The sequence below is a fragment of the Macaca fascicularis genome, chromosome 9 (assembly GCF_037993035.2).
Source record: "Macaca fascicularis isolate 582-1 chromosome 9, T2T-MFA8v1.1".
In the NCBI taxonomy this organism is placed as follows: domain Eukaryota; kingdom Metazoa; phylum Chordata; class Mammalia; order Primates; family Cercopithecidae; genus Macaca; species Macaca fascicularis.
In genome coordinates, this window is record NC_088383.1 from 79807801 (window position 1) to 79831834 (window position 24034).

At 38.5% G+C, this 24034-nt stretch overlaps 1 protein-coding gene across 3 annotated transcripts in view; it reads left to right on the plus strand.

Annotated features, from left to right (window-relative positions):
- Positions 1–24034, plus strand: part of CTNNA3 (catenin alpha 3) — a 1764647-nt gene that overhangs the window by 912947 nt on the left and 827666 nt on the right. For all 3 annotated transcript variants that reach the window (XM_065521050.2, XM_005565734.5, XM_065521052.2), the window contains one exon: positions 22432–22512. In XM_065521050.2, coding sequence (XP_065377122.1) covers positions 22432–22512 — 81 coding nt within the window. The remainder of the gene's footprint in view (positions 1–22431; positions 22513–24034) is intronic.

A 24034-nucleotide genomic window follows, 5' to 3' on the forward strand; every position in this document is an offset into this window, starting at 1 on the left:
CTTTAGGATGTGTTAAGGATTTGACTCCCTGTTTAAATCCTTCAAAGGGAAACCATTAATGGGTTTTAAATGGAGTTTTAAACAGAGAAGCATATTGTAAACAGAGGGGTTTTAAACAAGGGAGTATGACACAAAGAGAAATTCTTATTGTTTATTTATTTATTTTAAGATCACACTGGCTGTAGAGTGGGGGCTAGGACATTGGCTTGAACAACACTGGGAGGGTAAAAAGTAACAGGTAGGCCAATTAGGGAATAATGAGAGTACTTTAAGCAATACAGAATTAAGGTAATGGTGATGGTAAAGGTAAAAGTGAATGGATTCTAGAAGTAAATAAGAGGTTTTGATCAACAATTGGAGGGACAAGGAGGAGTTGGGCAACTTCTAGATTTTGGGCTTATGGCCCTTCTTGGCTGGCAGTGAGGGGATCCACATTTTGGTGGGAAAGTCTTGAGTTTGGTTTGAACATGAATATATTCTTTGGTCCAAATTCTGTTAGGACAATCAAAGGTTGGAATGACCAATCCTGTACCCTAAGATGAGAATAACATACTCATATAATAAGATTAGTTATGACATACCACAAAATTATAATTACCAGTAATTAATGGGGCCATTGAAAGCATTCAGTAAAATGATGTTTATAGAGTACTTAGTCCAGGGCTTGGCACATTATAAGTAAACTATTAACATTTGATATTATTGTTGTTTATATTATTAATACTCTTTAGCCTTTGTTTCTCATATTCTCTGCAACATATTGGCTACACCTTTACTTGTTAATTGAGAAATGATTTTTTTGAGACAGTCTCCTTCTGTCACCCAGGCTGGAGTGCAATGGTGCAATCTCGGCTCACAGCTATCTCAGCTCACTGCAACCTCTGCCTCAAGCGATTCTCCTGCCTCAGGCTCCTGAGTAGCTGGGATTACAGATGTGCACCACAACACCTGGGGTAATTTTTGTATTTTTTAGTAGAGACAGGGTTTCGCCATGTTGACCAGGCTGGTCTCAAACTCCTGACCTCAGGTGATCCAGCCACCTGGGCATCCCAAAATGCTGGTATTACAATCGTGAACCACAACACCCAGCCAGAAATAATATTTTTGTCTGTTAGCTTTCCTTAACTGGAGTATTTTCTGTCTATAAAGTCACAGTCCTGGGGATAGGGAATTTTCTTTTCATTGAGACACCTCCTAATTGAGGCACAATGTTTATAAAGAGCACCCAGTTATGCCTTGCATGTCCTCTGTGTCAATTTTAATATATTTTGCCTTCACTCCCACATCAGCAGTTGCTCAGAGAGAGTACTGCTGAGCTAACATTCGGCATCCTGCCCTACCTGAACACTGATTCCTTAAATACGTACTTTTCTACTGATGATACTCAAATAGATCCTATCTTGCTGTCCTTAGCTCCCAAATGCCCCTTGCCCATGCAGGGGAGTGCTGGTGCTCAGGCACTTCTGCACTTCTGTTTGTTAAATATTTTGAACATCACTAGCCCCACCTCATATTACTATTTAACTACTTCATACACAATATCCGCCTATACTCGCATGGAAAATATTCTATTGATTACAGTATCTAGAACCCACAAGAATCAATATCTTCTGTTCTTCCACAAGTTATTATATATAAAAAAAGATCTTGGTCAAATGGAGTATATGTGTACATTGATTTAGCAGGAGTAACAGTAATTTCATGAATTTGGTAAATTTTCATGAACTTAGATGTCATTAATCTATGCATCTTGGCTTTCATTTATTTTGATAAGAACAAAGGTGGCCAGGGGCAGTGACTCACACCTGTAATCCTAGCATTTTGGGAGGCCGAAGCGGGTGGATTATCTGAGGTCAGGAGTTTGAGACCAGCCTGGCCAAAATGGTGAAACCCTGTCTCTACCAAAAATACGAAAATGATCTGGGCATGGTGATGCATGCCTGTAATCCAAGCTACTCAGGAGTCTGGGGCAGGAGAAGCACTTGAACCCAGGAGGCAGAGGTTGTGGTGAGCCGAGATTGCACCACTGCACTCCAGCCTGAGCTCTAGCTCTAGCTAGAGAGACTTAGCGACTTAAAAAACAGCAACCAAAAAAAAAAAAAAAAAGTTTAGTAAGCAGATAAGTAGAGCAAAAATATGTTTTATTTATGAAATCGTAGGAGAAAAAATATTTTTTTCATGTACTTGTAACACTTGTAACAATGCCCTTGTTATTAACAAAAGATCTTACTAAATTAAAACTGTGCTTATTAGACACGATCCTTCCTATTTAATGAAGTGACTTTAAAAATCCATCAAGTACCTATCTCCCAATCTGCAATTATTCTGGATCCCCAAATGCCATGTTGGTGGTTGATGCCACCAAATTGACTGGCACCCCCTTGGACCAGATGCAAGAAAGTCAAGTTTCATTTTATAATGTATATGAGTGAGTGTGAAAGGGTCCTGAGTAAACTATTTGAGCCTGTTCCTTCAGTGCATGCCAGTATGGTTCTTCAATGCAGTACTTGGATTTCTCTGTTCTTTTTTTTTTAACCTATAATGTTCTTGCTGCATAATGTTAAATCTGTATTTTATGTCCCATGATTTCTAGCTAGTTCATTTAGCTCTGTTTCCCTGAGGTTGATGGAAGGAGGAGTTAATATCCTCAGCTTTCTAACGGCAGACATTGAAAAAGATCACGCTTGTCTCGAATGTTACTGGCTCTCTGAGCCACACTGCAAGAAATATTACAGGCAACCGATAGTTTCATTTTCAATTTAGACACCCATTATTTGATGTTTACAGGCCATTCCTAATTCTGAGTCCAGAATTTATGGTTTGTTCTGACGATTATCATCACAGCAATCTCCTGCAACTGGGCTGTGCTTTATCGGGAGCTTTGTGCTGCTTTATCAGTCCTCCCTGGCGCCTGGAACTGATATATAGCACCCTGTCCAAATCACCCTGCTCAGAGAGGCTTAGTTTATGGCTCTCCAGATGCCCATCTTTTCTGATGGGTATGTCAGTTTGCACCCACTCAGTTATGGGGAACGTTGACCCTTGGGAAGGAGGGTGGTGGTCATTAAACAAATAAAAGTCTAACACTTAAGGTTCTGAACCCCTCTGAATCAAACTAGATGATATCATTGATTAAGTTAAATTTGCTGAGTTTTGTTCGGTGCTAATTAATAATGAAACATAGATGTTTTCTAGTTTGACTTGTAAACCTAAGATGAAGAACAGCGTATATATTTATTGAGAACACAGTAAAATAGTGGTAGTAACTGCTTTGGATACATAAGTGCATTTCAAATGGTTGTTTTATAGATTCTTTTTGCACAGACAGTATTTAGTTTTGTCTCTCAGATACCTGGGTGTTCTCCAGGCTCTGTTCGATAGCATTAATTAAAGCTTATTGAATGACTTTAGAAATCTCTGCACATTGATTGTAGGAGAATCACTCACTAAATCTGCATTTTTGCAAGGATGTCATGAAACATGTATCTATTATATGTCCTGTAACCAGAATGATACTTCATTTTAAATCTTGTTGGTTGAAATGAAAATAAGAATATAGTTTGCTACCAATTTCTACCTACTTTTGTGCTTTAGTTGTGGCTTGTCATTTGCCCCTCCTCCCCTTCGAACTACAGGAACTAGAACTAACAAAACTAGACAAGGGGATAGGTCTTGGTCATAAAAGGGCTTGCTACTCGTTTCTCCCTACATTAAAGATAACTTACTTAGCACTTCCTGGAGAGGAGGGAGAGACAGAGGCAGAAGGAGAAACAGAAAAGTCCAATAGAGATAAGGCTGTGAATAAGTCATTCCCAACTTCTGTTCAACCTCACCCCCTAAGTAAGTTGTCCTACCCAGACAGACCAACGAACCAGGGAGTATTCCTCTAATATTTTCTCTTAGGAAGTAAAATAAAAATGCTCTTCCTTGTAGGGAAATACCACCAGGAGGCAACGAACACCACCAATAGTAACATTTAGTACATAGTGATCAGATCTGAACGAGACATCAACATGTCTGTTTCTACAAGTCATCTTACAGAAGAGGAAACTGAGACCCATAAAAACTGTGATTTGCTTGAGTTAGAAACTGTGTGGTTTGCTTGAGTTCACACATCTCGTACGTGGAGAAGTTAGGAATAGGAATTGCCTCTCCTCTGACTCACTAAGTAGAGATTTTTATTTTTTCTCCACATCAGTATTTTGCAGGAAAAAAGGAACTTAGAAAGATGTACTTGGAATTAGTCTTAGGAATATCACTTTGAATAGAGAAGGATTTTCTTTGAAGTTGCATTGTGAATTTTAAATTTGCATCATCCTGTGATCTGGGCTCTGAGTGAGTCTGAGACAGCGCTGTAGAGTTGGACTTTGCCCTTAGGTCGTCCTCCTTTTCATGCCCTTCTTTCCACTTAACTGACTTGAACACCACTCTCAGGCCTGCCCTCTGAGAATGGTCAATATTCTACATATTTCTTAACAAACTCTCTTCTTTCTACTGTTTTTTCCCCCAATAATGCATATTTAATATGTGGTATGTTTCCAAAGTAGCTTTTGGAATTTAAAACTAAAATAACTAAGATGTTTAAAAAAATAGTTAAAATGAAGCTATTATATTTTTGTTTCTTGTCCCATTGATTTTATACAGTTGGGTAAAGTATTCCCTTCATCCTGGCTGAATATTCAATCAATGCCCAAACTTTTCTAGAACTTCAGTCTTTTGTGCCAATCCCTCTCTTCTAATCAATAACTAGAATATAACTGTCAAAACTTACACCTTGATTTAAACTGGGCTGATTTTCCACAACTTAGACCTATTGTAGGTAGGAAACCAGCAGTTTAAAGAGAACTTAATTGCTTTTTCATTATTTTTCTCCCCTTTTCTGGGGTAGAAGCAAGAGGAGGAAGGAGAGGTAAAGGGAACATGAAAGTTATTTCTAGCTCTCAGGATGCTGAAGGCTGACTTTTCCCATAAACTTGCTATATCAGTTAGGGTCCCAGCAAGAGAAAAACAAACAAAACAAAACAAAACAAAACAGAAAACAGTGCCCCAAGCTGGTAATTTGAGGAGAGTGTATTGAAGGGCCTATTTTTACAGGTATGAACAAGGCTTTAGGGACTTAATAAGGCATAGAGCAAGACCCTAGGCCTGCAACTACAGGGAGCTCTGCCCGCTCCCAGGCCTGTAGGATCAAGGGGCGGCAGTGGGTAATAGAACAAGACAGGGTGGCTGTAGGAAGAAGGCTTCTGCCAGGAGTTGTGGTCTTCAGTAGACAGACACAGTCAACTTACAGCAACTACCTGGAATGGCAACCACAAAATAAATCTTTCAGCCCTACTTTCCTCCTCCCTGCCTATCCCTTGCTTTGCACAAACCCATCCGAAAACATGGAACAATCTTTGTGATATCTGGGGTTTGGGAGCAGAGAGTTGGTGAAAAAAGGTGGTGAGTGGATCCAAAAGGGCAAATGAAAAAAATCTGGTACAGGTAAAGTATTAACCAGGATTCTCCAGAGAAACAGAACCAATAGGATACATATATACGTATATATAAGAGAAGATTTATTATGGGAATTGGCTTATGTGATTATAAAGGCAAGGAAGTATCATGATCCACTGTGTGTAAGCTGGAAAACTCAGGAAGCCAATGGTATAATTCAGTCCCCATCTGAGGGCCTGAGAACGAGGGGAGCCAATGGTGTAACTCCCAGTCCAAGGCCAAAGGCTTAAGACAAGGTTGCAGGGTGAGGGAGGGTGCTGGCATAAGTCCTGATGTCTGAAAGCCTGAGAACCAGGGGAGCTCTGAGGGCAGGAGAAGATGCATGTCACAGCTGGAGAGAGGAAAATTATCCTTCCTCTGCCTTTTTTTTGTTTTTGTTTTCTTCTTTTTGTTCTATCCAGGCCCTCAACAGATTAGATGATGCCTGTTCACCTTGGTGGGGGCACTTTATTCTTTACTGGATCTACTTATCCAGATGCAAATTTATTCTGAAAACACCTTCACAGACATACCGAGAAATAATGTTTTACCAGTTATTTAGGTATCTTTTGACCTAGTCAAGTTGACATCACAGGTGATTTTGAGGGTTCCCTGGAGGCCTGCATCTGACCTGCAATTCACTTAATGTGAGTGATGTCTTCTTCTGCAGCTGACTGCTTATTTATGAAATCTGGGTATTTCTGTAACTCCTTGTAGCTTCTCTCTATTTGCTTATCTAGGCAATAGTCTTGGACAAAACAAACAAATGAACTAGCTAACAACAACAAAAAATAAAAATAAAAAAGATAACCCCAGACACTGACTGCTTATTTGTGAAATCCAGATGTTTCTATAACTCCTTGTAGCTTTTCTCTATTTACTGATCTAGGCAGTAGCCTTGGACAAAACACACAAACAAATGACAACAACAACAACAAAAAAAACAAGATGACCCCAGACCAGCTCTCTTTAGCATAAGGCCCATATCTGGACCATGAAAAATACTCAAATACTGGAATTCATTCACCTCTTTTTCTGGTTATTCATCAGCAAGTAGCCAATCTCCTTTCACTAGTTAGATTTCTTGGGAGAGCGTTCACAAGTGCCCTCTGAATCTCAGCTGCCAGGGACTTTGCTTTTAAATGTTCCATTGAAATGCTTTTAAATGTTCCATTGAAATCTCTCTTACTGGATATGGAGTGGGAAAGTAGGGAGGAGAATGGGAATTCCAGATTCTTTATATAAATCCTCTCCAATAAACCTTCCCTGATCTCTGCACATTTTGACCTTTATACCTTTTTTATGGATGTGAGGTTTTATTCAGAGCCAAGTAGTGGTTTTTGATTATTTCTTTTGAAAATCATTATCTTGGTCTGGCACGTAAATGAGGAATGCCCTATATGTATCATGGTTCTTTGGTTAAAGCTAAAGTTTTTTTAATGAAATAAAGAGGAATGGAAATTTTCAAATATTAGATGGAGATTTTCAAATATCAGATAGAATCTGGCATTGGAAGAAAAAAGGGAGAGACTATCTGAGTAGAAGCCACTGGTGTCTCCCAAGTAATACCATATAGATGTGTATTTCTTCTGAAAGTATGTAAGTTAGATCCTGTTTATGAGATTTTTAAAAATCTAAGATGTCTGCACAAATCAAGTTTTATAACAAATAATATTTTCAATAGGCTAAGAGGACTTGCTATAAAAGAATATATTTATGCATCCTATTGTAAAGAAAATTATTACCTACTAATTTATCTTGAAGGAAAAATTTTTTATGCTAAGTTTCCTTGAAGTGGAGGCTTTAACTTTCTTGCATGCTTTAGAATATGAAACTTTTCACATTATGAACCTTGAAAGTGCTAATTGAGGAAAGAAATGATAGTAAATATTTATGTTAATCAGCAAAGAATACATCCATTGTATTCTTATTTTATGGTGTTAAAAATAAACATGTCTGCAAGACACAGATTACAGTTCACAGTGAAAGTGAAAACAATAACTGGAATCATGAAAGTCTATCTGTTCTAAGTTTCATAGACTCTCCATAGCCATGTGTAAAGGCTATGAAAATACTTTGACAGTCTATTATTCAAGCTCCATAAAGCCCACTGTTGGCTCAAGTTTGACATACTGAGTATTATTAAACTATGAAAACCTGGCTTGGGAAACAGAGTAGGAATTAGACTTAAGAAACTGGAGGAATGGCAAACAATAAAATTTTTACAAGATCAGTGGTTTTCTGATTCCCTATTTCCAAAAACATGGTGGAGACAGAAAAATTGCCAGAAAACAGTGATTCTATTTAAAAGAGGGAAAATAATTTTTTTGGTCTATGTGTATAATGCTGTATCATTGCTTATTAGACTCTGGTAGTGGTTTTGAATATTGTAGACAAAGTCTTTGCCATATGAGCTCACAGGAGCTCACAGTATAATCGACAGCATAAAATATTGCATTTCTCCACTTTTGTACAGACATTTTTATATTAGCATCACAGCTGCTTTCTTCAGGGGTAGGCACTTTTCTAAAACTGGCTACTGGGTCAGGCATCACAAAACCAAACGGATTTCTAGAATGAGCCAGATCTTACTCCAGATCCTCTGAAGGTGACTCAGTAAAAAGTTTTGGAATTAAAATATCAATAAAGACATAATGTGCAATTTAATCATTAATTGATATGGGAGGATTTATGAACTCCAGCCTAGATATCTATATTTCAGATATATGATTGACTCTTCATGGAAACACCTTTAAAAGAGAAAGTCATAGTTTATCTTGATCCCTGTGAGTAACATCTCCAGAAAAATGATTTGATTTTCTTTTTGTAGTGCAAACCCATGAATGTTTATTTCATGTTTGGTGAATACTGCTTAAATTTCTGTATTCTGGCATGATCATCTCTGGTCTGAGAACACAGGCAACAAGCTGGAGTGTAGTGTTCTCAGTACTTAGTTCTCGGTACTTATTTCTTAGTACTTAGTTACTAGACTAGATACCAATGGAGAACTCTAATGCCACACACTATTAGAGTTCAGAGGGACCCTAAAGATCATTTAGTACCACAGCCTCCTTTTATTCATGCTAAGGACATTTGAGACTAAGGACGAGAGAGGTGATTCATCCTAGTTAAGGTCAACCAGAGGGCTTATTTTAGAACCCCCATTTTCTGATTCACAGGTTAGATTTTATCCTCATACCAAGTTTATATTGTACTACTTATAGGTAATAACAACAACAGTCTTTGAATAAAAACACTGATTTAATAAAATATTTGATAACTAATAGGATGGATATTATTTTTGTTAAGAACACAAACACTGAATGTATTAATAATATAGCTTGAATGTTACTTATTAGTAGAAGTATGGTTAACCATTCTTCATTTATTCATTTTACCCACATCCATTAATTGAGTTTCAGGTATTGTAGTAGATACAAATTACAGATTTAAGAGGTGTCAGTGTAAAAGATGAGGCAGAGTATAAATAAAAGATAACACAAAGTCTCACGGATGTAGTGGAAATATATAAAGAGATTAATGAAAAAACAAATGAGATGATTTGTAATTTTAATTTTTATAGCGAAATTGAGGAGAGTCAGAAAAGGTGATATAGAGAATGAGACAATTGAGCTGAGTCTCAGATTATGAATTAAGAATTTTCCTGTTGAACAAGAAGAGATGGGGGCATTCCAGGACAAGGTTGGTGTTTGAAAAAGCATAGGGAAATCAACCAGTTGGTTTAGTTCAAGAAACCCAGGTGTGACATTGGTAACACCAATGATATGTCTAATAATAACTGCTGACATTTCTTGAGCCCTTACTATTTGCCAGATCTTATATATCCTTTATCCTTTTATTCCTTACGGTAACTTTGTAATGTAGTTTTTATATTATCTCTATTTTATAGGCAAAGAAACTAAGACTTTGAGGATTAAGTCACTTGTTCAAAGACATAAAACTGTCAGGAGCTAATTCGAGTACAATTTCAACTGGCTCCACAAACTTATATTCTGCTCATTATATTTTATAAATACTTTTATAAAGCTTGCATAATAGATATATTGAGTTTAAGTTACAGTGCCTTCAAGTTGTCATGGTATGGTGGCTTAAGTGTGAGATGGGACACAGCTCTACCTGACTCACAATTTACTGTGTGTCTTCCAGAGGCAGGACATTTAAATTTACTGAACTTCAGTGTCTTTACCTACAAACATGTGTAGAGTTATTGTGAACGACAGTTGAGACAGTACGTGTAAAGTACTTATTATATGTGGTAGACATTTGACACAATGTTGTTTCCCCCTCACTGACTTCCAGACCTACCCTAGCAGACACCTACATGAGCACGGCATCTTACTTTCCCAAACAATACAAAAGTTCAAGACATTTGTAGTCTTCATCCTACTTCCTCTGTTAGCTAAATCATTCTATTCTTATATGGTTAATTTTTAAAAACCTCATTTCAAAACTCAGAGTTAATTTTTGGCTTATTTTAGTTGTATTTTCACATTATAGACCTTATTTCTGTAAGATCATTTAGCATGCCCCATCAGGTGTCTTCCTGACATGCCATTCAGTACAGTGGTATTCTAGAAGGAGATATTTCAATTGTCTTATGCTTGTCTGTTTGTGTGTCTTTCATGCCTGAAAAATGTAGACTAGAATCTGTGCCTGTGCTATGTGTTAAGCATAAACTATTTTTCAAGCAATTTCTTTAGAGAAGAACTAAGTTTAAGGGTGTCGTATTTCATCTTTACCATGAAATAAAGATTTCCCGTTAAAAGGAAAATGCATCATTTTAAAAGGTTGAATAAAATGGCACACATTTACAAAACAAAAATAAAACATAACAGCAACAACAACAAAAAACAAAAAACATTTTCCTGCTGTTTGAATTCCACACAGGGCTCCTCTGCACTGATTTTCATTTGACTATGAATTAGATAAATTTTTATTTGCTTTAAACCTCATCTCTTAGTGTTTGAGGCTTCATAGTTTATAGGGTGAGCATCATGGCCTCCCTATTTCAAACGTCTCCTTTTATTTTCAGTTTTGTTTTATACACACATGTTTTGACATATTTTCAATGGCTGTTTATGCAAGAAATTGTGCAATAAAAGTAACATATTATTCTGTAATTCTTCCTTTTAGAGAACATGGCCCTTTCATAGAATTTTAAAGTTAGAAAGGAATATAGAAACAATTTGGGGCAAACATTCATTTTATGGGTTTGGAAATTAAGGCCCAGAAATGTAATGGGATCTGCCAAAATCTTATCCAGTCTTCCATTTCTCTATTTATTTAACAAATAACTGTTGAGCCCCTACTATGTGCAAAGCACTGTGCTAGATGCTCTGAGGGACAAAACATATGTAAGAGGTTTTTATATTTCAAGGATCATACCGACTAGTGAGAAAGACACATGCAGGTAAGTAATTAAGCATAGGACAAATAGTAATGAAATGAGCTCTTTATGAGCCCTTCAGCGGTTCCCAGACTGCAATCATCATCCTCATGTTGACCTGGCTTTCTCCTTGAAATGACCACTTCAGTTGACAGCTCCATCACCTAGCCAGTTGTCACTGCTGGAAACCAGGACATCAGCCTAGGTTGTTCTGTTTCCTTCACCTGTCAGCATCTGCCAGTCATCCTCCTGCCCAGTTTACTCACACAGAGTCCTTAAGTCTGTTGTTTTTCTTTATCCTGACTGCCATTGCATTGGTTTCAACACTGTTCATCTTTCTGTGGACTATTACTGTGACCATTTAACGCTTCTATTTCTGTTTGTCATCTCCTCAAATCCATTGTGCAGACTCCAACCAGTTTGATATAATGGACTGATTGTATCATTCATTTCCTTAACTTCTGTGACTTCCAGTTGTCTATAGGGTTAACCTCATTTCTTAGCATAGCAAAGACCTCCAGGATCGGGCCTCCCCTAACACTTTTACTGATAACCAAATAATCTTCAAGGACCTTTACCTTTGCTCAGGCTATACTGGTCCCTGATAAGCTTTTTCTCTTCTCTTCACCTGGCTGACTTTTATATATCCTTTAATACTGAATTGTTACCTACTCAAGAATCCTTCCTTCATCATTAATGAGAGTGCTGCTCTCATCAGTCCATGTGTTACCCTAGGTACCTCTATAAACTACTGTGTTTATGTCTGTCACTAGATTTGTGCACCTGAAAGGCAGAGACTAGATCTAATGTATTAATTACTACTAGTTCTTAGTATGGTGTCCGGCATATAGTAGATAATAAAGATTTGTTGACTATGTTGAACTATTTAGTAAACCAAGTGTTATAAAAGAAGTATAAGAACTATAAGAAAGTATCATGGAAGAGAGTCATTAATTGCAAATGAGAAGATCAACAAAGGCTCTATGTAAAATTTAGTAATTGAGTTGCACCTTGAAAGAGGTCCATAACCAGGCTAGGTGCAGTGGCTCATGTCTGTAATCCCAGCACTTTGGGAGGCCAAGGCGGGCAAATCACCTAAGGTCAGGAGTTCAAGACCAGCCTGGCCAACATGGTGAAACTCTGTCTCTACTAAAAGAACAAAAAAAGAAGCCAGGCATGGTGGTGTGCACCTGTAATCTCAGCTATTCAGGAGGCTAAGGCAGGAGAATCACTTGAACCCAGGAGGTGTAGGTTGCAGTGAGCCAAGATGGCACCACTTCACTCCAGCCTGGGCAACAGAGCAAGACTCTGTCTCAAAAAAAAAAGAAAGAAAAAAGAAAGAGATTCATAACAAGAAAAGTAGGAGACAAGAAACGAAAAGAGAAGTATTTATACAAGCAGAGTTCTTGAGTTGTAATCATATTGCAGAGAATACAAAAGACCTGTTAAGGTGTCTTATTAGTGGTTGATAAGCAAATATGGAAGTAGATTATATAAGGCTTTCAACACAATGATCAAGACTTTGTTCTTAATTTCATCAGTAGGGATAGAGTGAAGGGTTTTAGAGCAAAGGAGGGATATAATTAGACCTTATGTTTCTCCACTAGGGAGTAAGCACCTTGAAGGTTGGGATTTTTTGATTGTCTATTACTTATTTACTATTTTATTATTTATTTATTTATTTATTTATTTATTTATTTATTTTTCAGATAGAGTATTGCTCTGTTACCCAGACTGGAGTGCAGTAGCGTGATCTCGGCTCACTGCAACTTCTGCCTCCTGGGTTCAAACAATTCTCTTGCCTCAGCCTCCCAAGTAGTTGGGATTACAGGTGTGCACCACCATGCCCCGCTAATTTTTGTATTTTTAGTAGAGATGGGGTTTCACCATGTTGGCCAGGCTTTTCGTGAACTCCTGACCTCAGGTGATCCACCTGCCTTGGCCTCCCAAAGTGCTGGGATTACAGGCATGAGCCATCGCTCTCAGCCCAGAATTGTTATTATTTTTTTAATAAAGTCTTTCTTGGCAGTTTTTTTTAAATTATTTTTTATTATTATTATACTTTAAGTTCTAGGGTACATGTACATAACGAGCAGGTTTGTTACATATGTATACTTGTGCCATGTTGCTGTGCTGCACCCATCAACTCGTCAGCACCCATCAACTCGTCATTTACATCAGGTATAACTCCCAGTGCAATCCCTCCCCCCTCCCTCCTCCACATGATAGGCCCTGGTGTGTGATGTTCCCCTTCCCGAGTCCAAGTGATCTCATTGTTCAGTTCCCACCTATGAGTGAGAACATGCGGTGTTTGCTTTTCGGTTCTTGTGATAGTTTGCTAAGAATGATGGTTTCCAGCTGCATCCATGTCCCTACAAAGGACACAAACTCATCCTTTTTGATGGCTGCATAGTATTCCATGGTGCATATGTGCCACATTTTCTTAATCCAGTCTGTCACTGATGGACATTTGGGTTGATTCCAAGTCTTTGCTATTGTAAATAGTGCCGCAATAAACATACGTGTGCATGTGTCTTTATAGCAGCATGATTTATAATCCTTTGGGTATATCCCCAGTAATGGGATGGCTGGGTCATATGGTACATCTAGCTCTAGATCCTTGAGGAATCGCCATACTGTTTTCCATAATGGTTGAACTAGTTTACAATCCCACCAACAGTGTAAAAGTGTTCCTATTTCTCCACATCCTCTCCAGCACCTATTGTTTCCTGACATTTTAATGATCGCCATTCTAACTGGTGTGAGCTGGTATCTCATTGTGGTTTTGATTTGCATTTCTCTGATGGCCAGTGATGATGAGCATTTTTTCATGTGTCTGTTGGCTGTATGAATGTCTTCTTTTGAGAAATGTCTGTTCATATCCTTTGCCCACTTTTTGATGGGGTTGTTTGTTTTTTTCTTGTAAATTTGTTGGAGTTCTTTGTAGGTTCTGGATATTAGCCCTTTGTCAGATGAGTAGATTGCAAAAATTTTCTCCCATTCTGTAGGTTGCCTGTTCACTCTGATGGTAGTTTCTTTTGCTGTGCAGAAGCTCTTTAATTTAATGAGATCCCATTTGTCAATTTTGGCTTTTGCTGCCGTTGCTTTTGGTGTTTTAGACATGAAGTCTTTGCCCATGCCTATGTCCTGAATGGTACTACCTAGGTTTTCCTCTAGGGTTTTTATGGTATTAGGTCTAACATTTAAGTCTCTAATCCATATTGAATTAATTTTCATATAAGGAGTAAGGAAAGGATCCAGTTTCAGCTTTCTACTTATGGCTAGCCAATTTTCCCAGCACCATTTATTAAATAGGGAATCCTTTCCCCATTTCTTGTTTCTCTCAGGTTTGTCAAAGATCAGATGGCTGTAGATGTGTGGTATTATTTCTGAGGACTCTGTTCTGTTCCATTGGTCTATATCTCTGTTTTGGTACCAGTACCATGCTGTTTTGGTTACTGTAGCCTTGTAGTATAGTTTGAAGTCAGGTAGCGTGATGCCTCCAGCTTTGTTCTTTTGACTTAGGATTGTCTTGGAGATGCGGGCTCTTTTTTGGTTCCATATGAACTTTAAAGCAGTTTTTTCCAATTCTGTGAAGAAACTCATTGGTAGCTTGATGGGGATGGCATTGAATCTATAAATTACCTTGGGCAGTATGGCCATTTTCACGATATTGATTCTTCCTATCCGTGAGTATCGTATGTTCTTCCATTTGTTTGTGTCCTCTTTTATTTCACTGAGCAGTGGTTTGTAGTTCTCCTTGAAGAGGTCCTTTACATCCCTTGTAAGTTGGATTCCTAGGTATTTTATTCTCTTTGAAGCAATTGTGAATGGAAGTTCATTCATGATTTGGCTTTCTGTTTGTCTGTTACTGGTGTATATGAATGCTTGTGATTTTTGCACATTAATTTTGTATCCTGAGACTTTGCTGAAGTTGCTTATCAGCTTAATGAGATTTTGGGCTGAGACAAGGGGATTTTCTAAATATACAATCATGTCATCTGCAAAGAGGGACAATTTGACTTCTTCTTTTCCTAACTGAATACCCTTGATTTCTTTCTCTTGCCTGATTGCCCTAGCCAGAACTTCCAACACTATGTTGAATAGGAGTGGTGAGAGAGGGCATCCCTGTCTTGTGTCAGTTTTCAAAGGGAATTTTTCCAGTTTTTGCCCATTCAGTATGATATTGGCTGTGGGTTTGTCATAAATAGCTCTTATTATTTTGAGGTACGTTCCATCAATACCGAATTTATTGAGCGTTTTTAGCATGAAGGGCTGTTGAATTTTGTCAAAAGCCTTTTCTGCATCTATTGAAATAATCATGTGGTTCTTGTCTTTGGTTCTGTTTATATGCTGGATTATGTTTATTGATTTGCGAATGTTGAACCAGCCTTGCATCCCAGGGATGAAGCCCACTTGATCATGGTGGATAAGCTTTTTGATGTGCTGCTGAATCCAGTTTGCCAGTATTTTATTGAGGATTTTTGCATCAATGTTCATCAGGAATATTGGTCTAAAATTCTCTTTTTTAGTTGTGTCTCTGCCAGGCTTTGGTATCAGGATGATGTTGGCCTCATAAAATGAGTTAGGGAGGATTCCCTCTTTTTCTATTGATTGGAATAGTTTCAGAAGGAATGGTACCAACTCCTCCTTGTACCTCTGGTAGAATTCAGCTGTGAATCCATCTGGTCCTGGACTTTTTTTGGTTGGTAGGCTATTAATTATTGCCTCAATTTCAGAGCCTGCTATTGGTCTATTCAGGGATTCAACTTCTTCCTGGTTTAGTCTTGGAAGAGTGTACGTGTCCAGGAAATTATCCATTTCTTCTAGATTTTCTAGTTTATTTGCATAGAGGTGTTTATAGTATTCTCTGATGGTAGTTTGTATTTCTGTGGGGTCGGTGGTGATATCCCCTTTATCATTTTTTATTGCGTCTATTTGATTCTTCTCTCTTTTCTTCTTTATTAGTCTTGCTAGCGGTCTGTCAATTTTGTTGATCTTTTCAAAAAACCAACTCCTGGATTCATTGATTTTTTGGAGGGTTTTTTGTGTCTCTATCTCCTTCAGTTCTGCTCTGATCTTAATTATTTCTTGCCTTCTGCTAGCTTTTGAATGCGTTTGCTCTTGCTCCTCTAGTTCTTTTAATTGTGATGTTAGAGTGTCAATTTTAGATCTTTCCTGCTCTCTCTTGTGGGCATTTAGTGCTATAAATTTCCCTCTACACACTGCTTTAAATGTGTCCCAGAGATTCTGGTATGTTGTATCTTTGTTCTCATTGGTTTGAAAGAACATCTTTATTTCTGCCTTCATTTCGTCATGTACCCAGTAGTCATTCAGGAGCAGGTTGTTCAGTTTCCATGTAGTTGAGCGATTTTGATTGAGTTTCTTAGTCCTGAGTTCTAGTTCGATTGCACTGTGGTCTGAGAGACAGTTTGTTACATTTTCTATTCTTTTCCATGTGCTGAGGAGTGCTTTACCTCCAATTATGTGGTCAATTTTGGAATAAGTCCGATGTGGTGCTGAGAAGAATGTATATTCTGTTGATTTGGGGTGGAGAGTTCTATAGATGTCTATTAGGTCTGCTTGCTGCAGAGATGAGTTCAATTCCTGGATATCCTTGTTAACTTTCTGTCTCGTTGATCTGTCTAATGTTGACAGTGGAGTGTTGAAGTCTCCCATTATTATTGTATGGGAGTCTAAGTCTCTTTGTAAGTCTCTAAGGACTTGCTTTATGAATCTGGGTGCTCCTGTATTGGGTGCATATATATTTAGGATAGTTAGCTCTTCCTGTTGAATTGATCCCTTTACCATTATGTAATGGCCTTCTTTGTCTCTTTTGATCTTTGATGGTTTAAAGTCTGTTTTATCAGAGACTAGTATTGCAACCCCTGCTTTTTTTTGTTCTCCATTTGCTTGGTAAATCTTCCTCCATCCCTTTATTTTGAGCCTATGTATGTCTCTGCATGTGAGATGGGTCTCCTGAATACAGCAGACTGATGGGTCTTGACTCTTTATCCAGTTTGCCAGTCTGTGTCTTTTAATTGGAACATTTAGTCCATTTACATTTAAGGTTAATATTGTTATGTGTGAACTTGATCCTGCCATTATGATATTAACTGGTTATTGTGCTCGTTAGTTGATGCAGTTTCTTCCTATCCTTGATGGTCTTTACATTTTGGCATGTTTTTGCAATGGCTGGAACCGGTTGTTCCTTTCCATGTTTAGTGCTTCCTTCAGGGTCTCCTGTAAGGCAGACCTAGTGGTGACAAAATCTCTAAGCATTTGCTTATCTGTAAAGGATTTTATTTCACCTTCACTTATGAAACTTAGTTTGGCTGGATATGAAATTCTGGGTTTAAAATTCTTTTCTTTAAGAATGTTGAATATTGGCCCCCACTCTCTTCTGGCTTGGAGAGTTTCTGCCGAGAGATCTGCTCTTAGTCTGATGGGCTTCCCTTTGTGGGTAACCCGACCTTTCTCTCTGGCTGCCCTTAAGAGTTTTTCCTTCATTTCAACTTTGGTGAAGCTGGCAATTATGTGTCTTGGAGTTGCTCTTCTTGAGGAGTATCTTTGTGGCGTTCTCTGTATTTCCTGGATTTGAATGTTGGCCTGCCCTACTAGGTTGGGGAAGTTCTCCTGGATGATATCCTGAAGAGTATTTTCCAACTTGGTTCCATTTTCCCCCTCAATTTCAGGCACCCCAATCAGACGTAGATTTGGTCTTTTTACATAATCCCATACTTCTTGCAGGCTTTGTTCGTTTCTTTTTCTTCTTTTTTCTTTTGGTTTCTCTTCTCACTTCATTTCATTCATTTGATCCTCAATCGCTGATACTATTTCTTCCAGTTGATTGAGTCGGTTACTGAGGCTTGTGCATTTGTCATGTATTTCTCGTGTCATGGTTTTCATCTCTTTCATTTCGTTTATGACCTTCTCTGCATTAATTACTCTAGCCATCAATTCTTCCACTTTTTTTTCAAGATTTTTAGTTTCTTTGTGCTGGGTAAGTAATTCCTCCTTTAGCTCTGAGAAGTTTGATAGACTGAAGCCTTCTTCTCTCATCTCGTCAAAGTCATTCTCCGTCAAGCTTTGATCCGTTGCTGGCGATGAGCTGCGCTCCTTTGCCGGGGGAGATGCGGTCTTATTTTTTGAATTTCCAGCTTTTCTGCCCTGCTTTTTCCCCATCTTTGTGGTTTTATCTGCCTCTGGTCTTTGATGATGATGGTGATGTACTGATGGGGTTTTGGTGTAGGTGTCCTTCCTGTTTGATAGTTTTCTTTCTAACAGTCAGGACCCTCACGCTGTAGGTCTGTTGGAGATTGCTTGAGGTCCACTCCAGACCCTGTTTGCCTGGGTGTCAGCAGCAGAGGCTGCAGAAGATAGAATATTGCTGTACAGTGAGTGTACCTGTCTGATTCTTGCTTTGGAAGCTTCCTCTCAGGGGTGTACTCCACCCTGTGAGGTGTGGGGTGTCAGACTGCCCCTAGTGGGGGATGTCTCCCAGTTAGGCTACTCAGGGGTCAGGGACCCACTTGAGCAGGCAGTCCGTCCCTTCTCAGATCTCAACCTCCGTGTTGGGAGATCCACTGCTCTCTTCAAAGCTGTCAGACAGAGTCATTTGCATCTGCAGAGGTTTCTGCTGCTTTTGTTGTTGTTTACTGTGCCCCGTCCCCAGAGGTGGAGTCTACAGAGACAGGCAGGTTTCCTTGAGCTGCTGTGAGCTCCACCCAGTTCGAGCTTTCCAACGGCTTTGTTTACCTACTTAAGCCTCAGCAATGGCGGGCGCCCCTCCCCCAGCCTTGCTGCTGCCTTGCCGCGAGATCACAGACTGCTGTGCTAGCAATCAGGGAGGCTCCGTGGGTGTGGGACCCTCCTGGCCAGGTGTGGGATATAATCTCCTGGTGTGCCTGTTTGCTTAAAGCGCAGTATTGGGGTGGGAGTTACCCGATTTTCCAGGTGTTGTGTGTCTCAGTTCCCCTGGCTAGGAAAAGGGATTCCCTTTCCCCTTGTGCTTCCCAGGTGAGGCAATGCCTCGCCCTGCTTCAGCTCTTGCTGGTCGGGCTGCAGCAGCTGACCAGCACTGATTATCCGGCACTCCCTAGTGAGATGAACCCAGTACCTCAGTTGAAAATGCAGAAATCACAGGTCTTCTGTGTCACTCGCGCTGGGAGTTGGAGACTGGAGCTGTTCCTATTTGGCCATCTTGCTCCACCCCTCAGGCTTCAGTCTTCACTAACATTTTATGTGCAAGAGGGGAGTTGCTATACTATCATTTGATATATCAACAAGCTGAGGACCTTATAATCTTCCCCAGTTTGCAGCTACAGTGGCCCTAACTTGTGGCCTAGAAGCCCTGCCATGTATACCCTGATCTCCACCTTGGGTCATGAAACCTCTGACAACAGCTTCTTTAATCTCGGCAGTTTGTTTACAGATGAAGAATGTGACCACTTTCCCCATTCAGTGCTGACCTGTGCCATGTTTTCTCAGTGTCTATCTGCCTGACACTCCACTGTAAGTGGTCCCTTTTCCATTAGCAGGGATTTGCTGACTTAATGATGGCTTCTGTCAAGGATTTCTGTAAGGAGCAGTCTCTTTTCTGAGCACTTGGGATATAGGCAGGTTCTGACTGTTATCTGCAGTTGTGTTTTAATATCCTGCCCTTTCCATCTCTTGCCTCAGAACACAGAATTCACCTTTAGTCCTAGCTCATTGCTTGATGATTTGTTAAGGCTTTGAAAAAAGAAGGAATGAGGGCCTTTAAGCAGGATGGGGCTATTTCTCCTTGCCTTATTTATTTTTATGCTATGCAAAAGGAATAAAGAAGCAAAAGTGGCTTGAGTGAAGCCAAATAAATCTAGATAAATTGAGCAAGGATCCAATAAAAAGCCGGAGGTGAAAAAGAAGAAAGGTGATTGTGGTTGAGCATAGGGCATGGAGGGAGAAAAAAGCAAGAAGGGAGACCTTTAAACTTCCTTCATGGTAGGGACTGTTTATTATTACCTAGACAATGAAATGTCTTTGACCCAGTGAAACATTTTAAACTAGGGTTAAGCTCTGGTTAGAAATTAGGGAATAATTTTTATAGTCCTTCTTGAATCCCTTTGTGCTGTCACCTCCTGTCATCCTTTATTTAAAGTTTGGTATGCTTCTGCTGCTAGCTCTGAGAAGGCTGACATCTTTTAGTTGTTCTGATGAATCACACCACAGAAACTAGCGGGTTTTTACAGCCAACACAACAGGAGTCTCCCATATTATTCCTGATACGGTGTGTGTGTGTGTGTGTGTATGTGTGTGTGTGTGTGTGTGTGTGTGTAGGAGGTCTCTTTGTCTGTCCCAGTTCTGCCTCCTTTTTATTATCTCTGCTTTCATGAAGTAGAAAGCGATACAGCCCAGAGCAAACACTGCATGAAACTACAGAATAAGGGCTGGGTTCTTTAGGTAAAATTAGAAACTGTCTGAGAGCTCATTGTGTATCTGTTTATGTCATTATCCCATATAGTCATGAGTTAACTCTCCATAATTCTCCACTGCCAGCATAGAGAATGCTGGGTAGGAGTTGTGAAGGTAGCCACAACTTTCATCTGTGTAATCACTGCCATTGCTCTGATATCCAGAATGTTATTAATGTTCATAGAAATAACCTAACCAAATCTCTCCTGATTCCCTTTTCTTCCTTCTCTCTTCACTAGACACAGTTTCCATTGTGTACACATTCCACACTTTCTTTATAAGAAACTAAAACATGATAAAGCCTTAGTGGCCTTCTACTGTGTCTCCCTATAGGAAGCAGCTGGACATATATGGTGCCAGTTTTTGGCTGTCAAAGTGCATCAGATTTGATATTGAATTTAGCAGACCTGGGTCCATGAATGCCAGATATCTTGCAATGTATAGAATGATCTCAATATTTTTCACACGTTAAATATCAATAGCACTGCTGCTGGGAAAATATAGGTTGACTTGAGGTTGAGGTAGATACCAGCAACCTCAGCTCACAGAGAACGTTAGCTGTGCCTTGAGGGCTAAATGCTAAAATCTCCTCCAGGGTCCCTAGAATGACACCTTCCTGGAAAATAGTAGGCCTCTAATCAAACTATGTTGTGTTTTGAATTAAATTGTTCATTTATAAACTAGTCAACTCTATTCAGTAAGTCCTATGTAAGTTACTATCAGGAATAGAAAAAATTTAAGATATATTTTGTAATATCAAAATTCTAACAGTATCATAAGGGTTATGCACATAAATAAAATGATTATATTGAAAAATGCTCAAAATTCTGTTGGAAAAAGGAAAAGTGAGAGTTTACTTTTGAGCAGGGTTGTTGGAAGAACTCCTTGTGGAAACCAGTGAGGAAGAGATAGGACTTCAGTAGGTGTTGTTTTAGAAGATGCTGTCTGAAATCAAAGGTACATTGCATGTAAGAACTGGGGAGAAGAGACAGAAAAGTATAGGAGTATTCCTACTGTAAAGGAGAATATATAGCAGTACATACGTAAAAAAAATAGGTTAGGACAGAGTATAGAAAGTTTTTGAATTTCTTGTTACAGAGTCCACTGGAGAGTATGGGTTTACATATGAGTTTAGTCATTGGGGAAAGTGTTAGACATGCTGCCTCGTGTTTTATACTTGGCCTCAGTGTCGTTTTTCACTGGGTTCGTGCTGTAAACCCCTTCAGTTATCAGCTGCTTAAACTTGCCTTCCTGATTTTCAAGGTCTCCTCTCAAGAGCCCTTTTCAGTTTATTAATTTAAATAGCAGCAATTTTCCTAGAGGTGAATCACATAATGATTTTTTCCAATCTCTTTTATGTGAGATATCATGGCAAAAAGTATGATTAGATTTAATCCAGTTGTCTTGCACGAAAATAATATGTAGAAAATACCAACCAAGGTGACTCTCTATGTGCTTAATAGCCTAAAGATTTAGGTTAAGGATATAACAGAGAGCTGTTCTGCTCAAAGAATAAAAAGGTGTTGCACAAATTATCTTAAAGAGCCAAAAACAGCGTCCAGTTCTTACTTAAAACAATTTGTTCTTGGAATATTGTCAGCTAAAATTGTGGTCAACTTTTGCAAGTTGTATGAATTTGCACTGCATATTTTATTTAATGTTTAGCAAAACTCCAGTACGGCTCTGCATAACTTACACAATACACCATAGGAATGACTTCAGAAACTCCCACAGAAGTTGACAAATTGGGCATCTAATGCTTTTAAGCTAATTGCATGCTTAGTGATTTAAGATTTGACTTGTTAAAAATGAAGAACAGAGTTTCATGAAGATAATGCTCTGCTTACTGTCACACTGAATACCACCTAACTCTGTATCGGAAATATTACAGAAGCTTAAAGATGAAAATAATGTGAACTTTAATCACCATTCTACTTAGTCTTAAGTGAAATGCTCATGAATCATATATAATATAGCAGTTTTGAAACCTATTCTTGAATTTCAAGCTGTTATTTTCAGGAAATTTAGAAAGCAAATTGCTAAGTGATAAAGATTAATTGATACCATTGCTGATGTCATTGTTTTCTTCTTTGCAGGCTGGAAAAAAAGAAAGGAGTAATACCCTGAATATTGCTTTAGACAACATGTGTAAGAAGACAAGAGACCTTCGCAGACAGGTGAGGGAAGAGAGAGATACGGAGTCAGAAACATGGGGGCTAAACGAAACTGTTATTCATTGTAGACATATTTATTTGTTTTGTTCCTTTCAAATTAATTTAGAACAGGAAAAGAAGAATAAATATATACTTTTCACATTTATATATTCATACCTCAAACATTTTTGTGGCAAACATAAAGTAGAAGAAAGAATGTGTGCCTTATCAGACAGAATTATGTTCAAATTCTGGTTCTGTCCTCATCGGTTATAAGATCTCGGGCACAAATTTCAGCTCTCTGAGCTTCTCTGAACCTATAAAAGGAAATTAATAATATGCAATAGGGCTGTGAGGAATCAATAAAATGCATGTAAGTGCCTGACCCATGGCAAGGTTTTAGGGAAAGTTGATAAATTGATTCTGTTACATCAGAGTTCATCATCCAAATGCTTAAATCCAAATGTTTGACTAGTAAGTAATTCAGAGACCCTTCCCATTCCTCCTTCAATTTTTCTTTTCGGGATACTTCAAAAATTAGTTTTTGTAAAAGTTAAGGCTTCTTTTTAACCTTAGATAACCAGGAACATGGGATTAGAAAGAATTTCATTAAACAATTTAGAAGTTTAGTATTATGCCACAAATTAAACATTTTTCCAGAAATAGGAAGACTTAGCTATTTTCAAAGACATTTGCTCTTCATTCCTTTCCTCTGTTCAATAGCCAGAGTTCTTTCTCATGCGCAACTTTAACTTGGTCATCATTAACCCATCAAAAGGGACAAAAAGCTTTTCAACTATGAGCTCTTAATGCAATATATTATTGTAACTTAATGACAAGATTTAGTAAAATGGCTGAGCAGTCTTTTAATTTGGAAATAGATTTGGAAATAGAATAAATAGGGATCTCCAACCAGTTAATAATAGCTGCATAAAAACATAATGTTCAAGTCTGCGAAAATCTCAGTTTCTCAACTTTATGTCCTTAATGTGAGTTCTATTTCTACCATTAACACTTGTAATCATGGAATGTAAGAGTCAGAAGGAACTTAGCACAACCTGTCTTACAATGCAAATGAGAAAGCAAGCCAGTGTGGTGAGGTGACCTGCCTAAGAGGATGGGGCACTGAGTCAGAACCTGTACCAGGACTCAGAAATTTATATCCTCAGAGCCATCCTCCAGTTTTGTGGAATGATCTCTATTCTCCATCGTCTTAAGGATTTCTACCCCATCTGCTTCACCTAGGACTCAGAAAAGTTGTTTCTATGAGCTCTCAATGATTGTGTCTCTCGTTCGTGTCTTTTCCCTCTATATTGCCTTCAACAACATTATGCATAAAGAGCTAATCTACATTTATACTTCCAAAGGTTTTAGAATTATTATTTTTCTAAATAAAATCAAGAAAAGGCAATTACTTGTGTGTGGAATTACCAGATTTAGCAAATAAAAGCACAAGGCACCCAGTTAAATTTGAATTTCAGATGAACAACAAACATGGTTTAGTATAATTATGTCCCAAATATTGTATGGTACATACTTATATTTA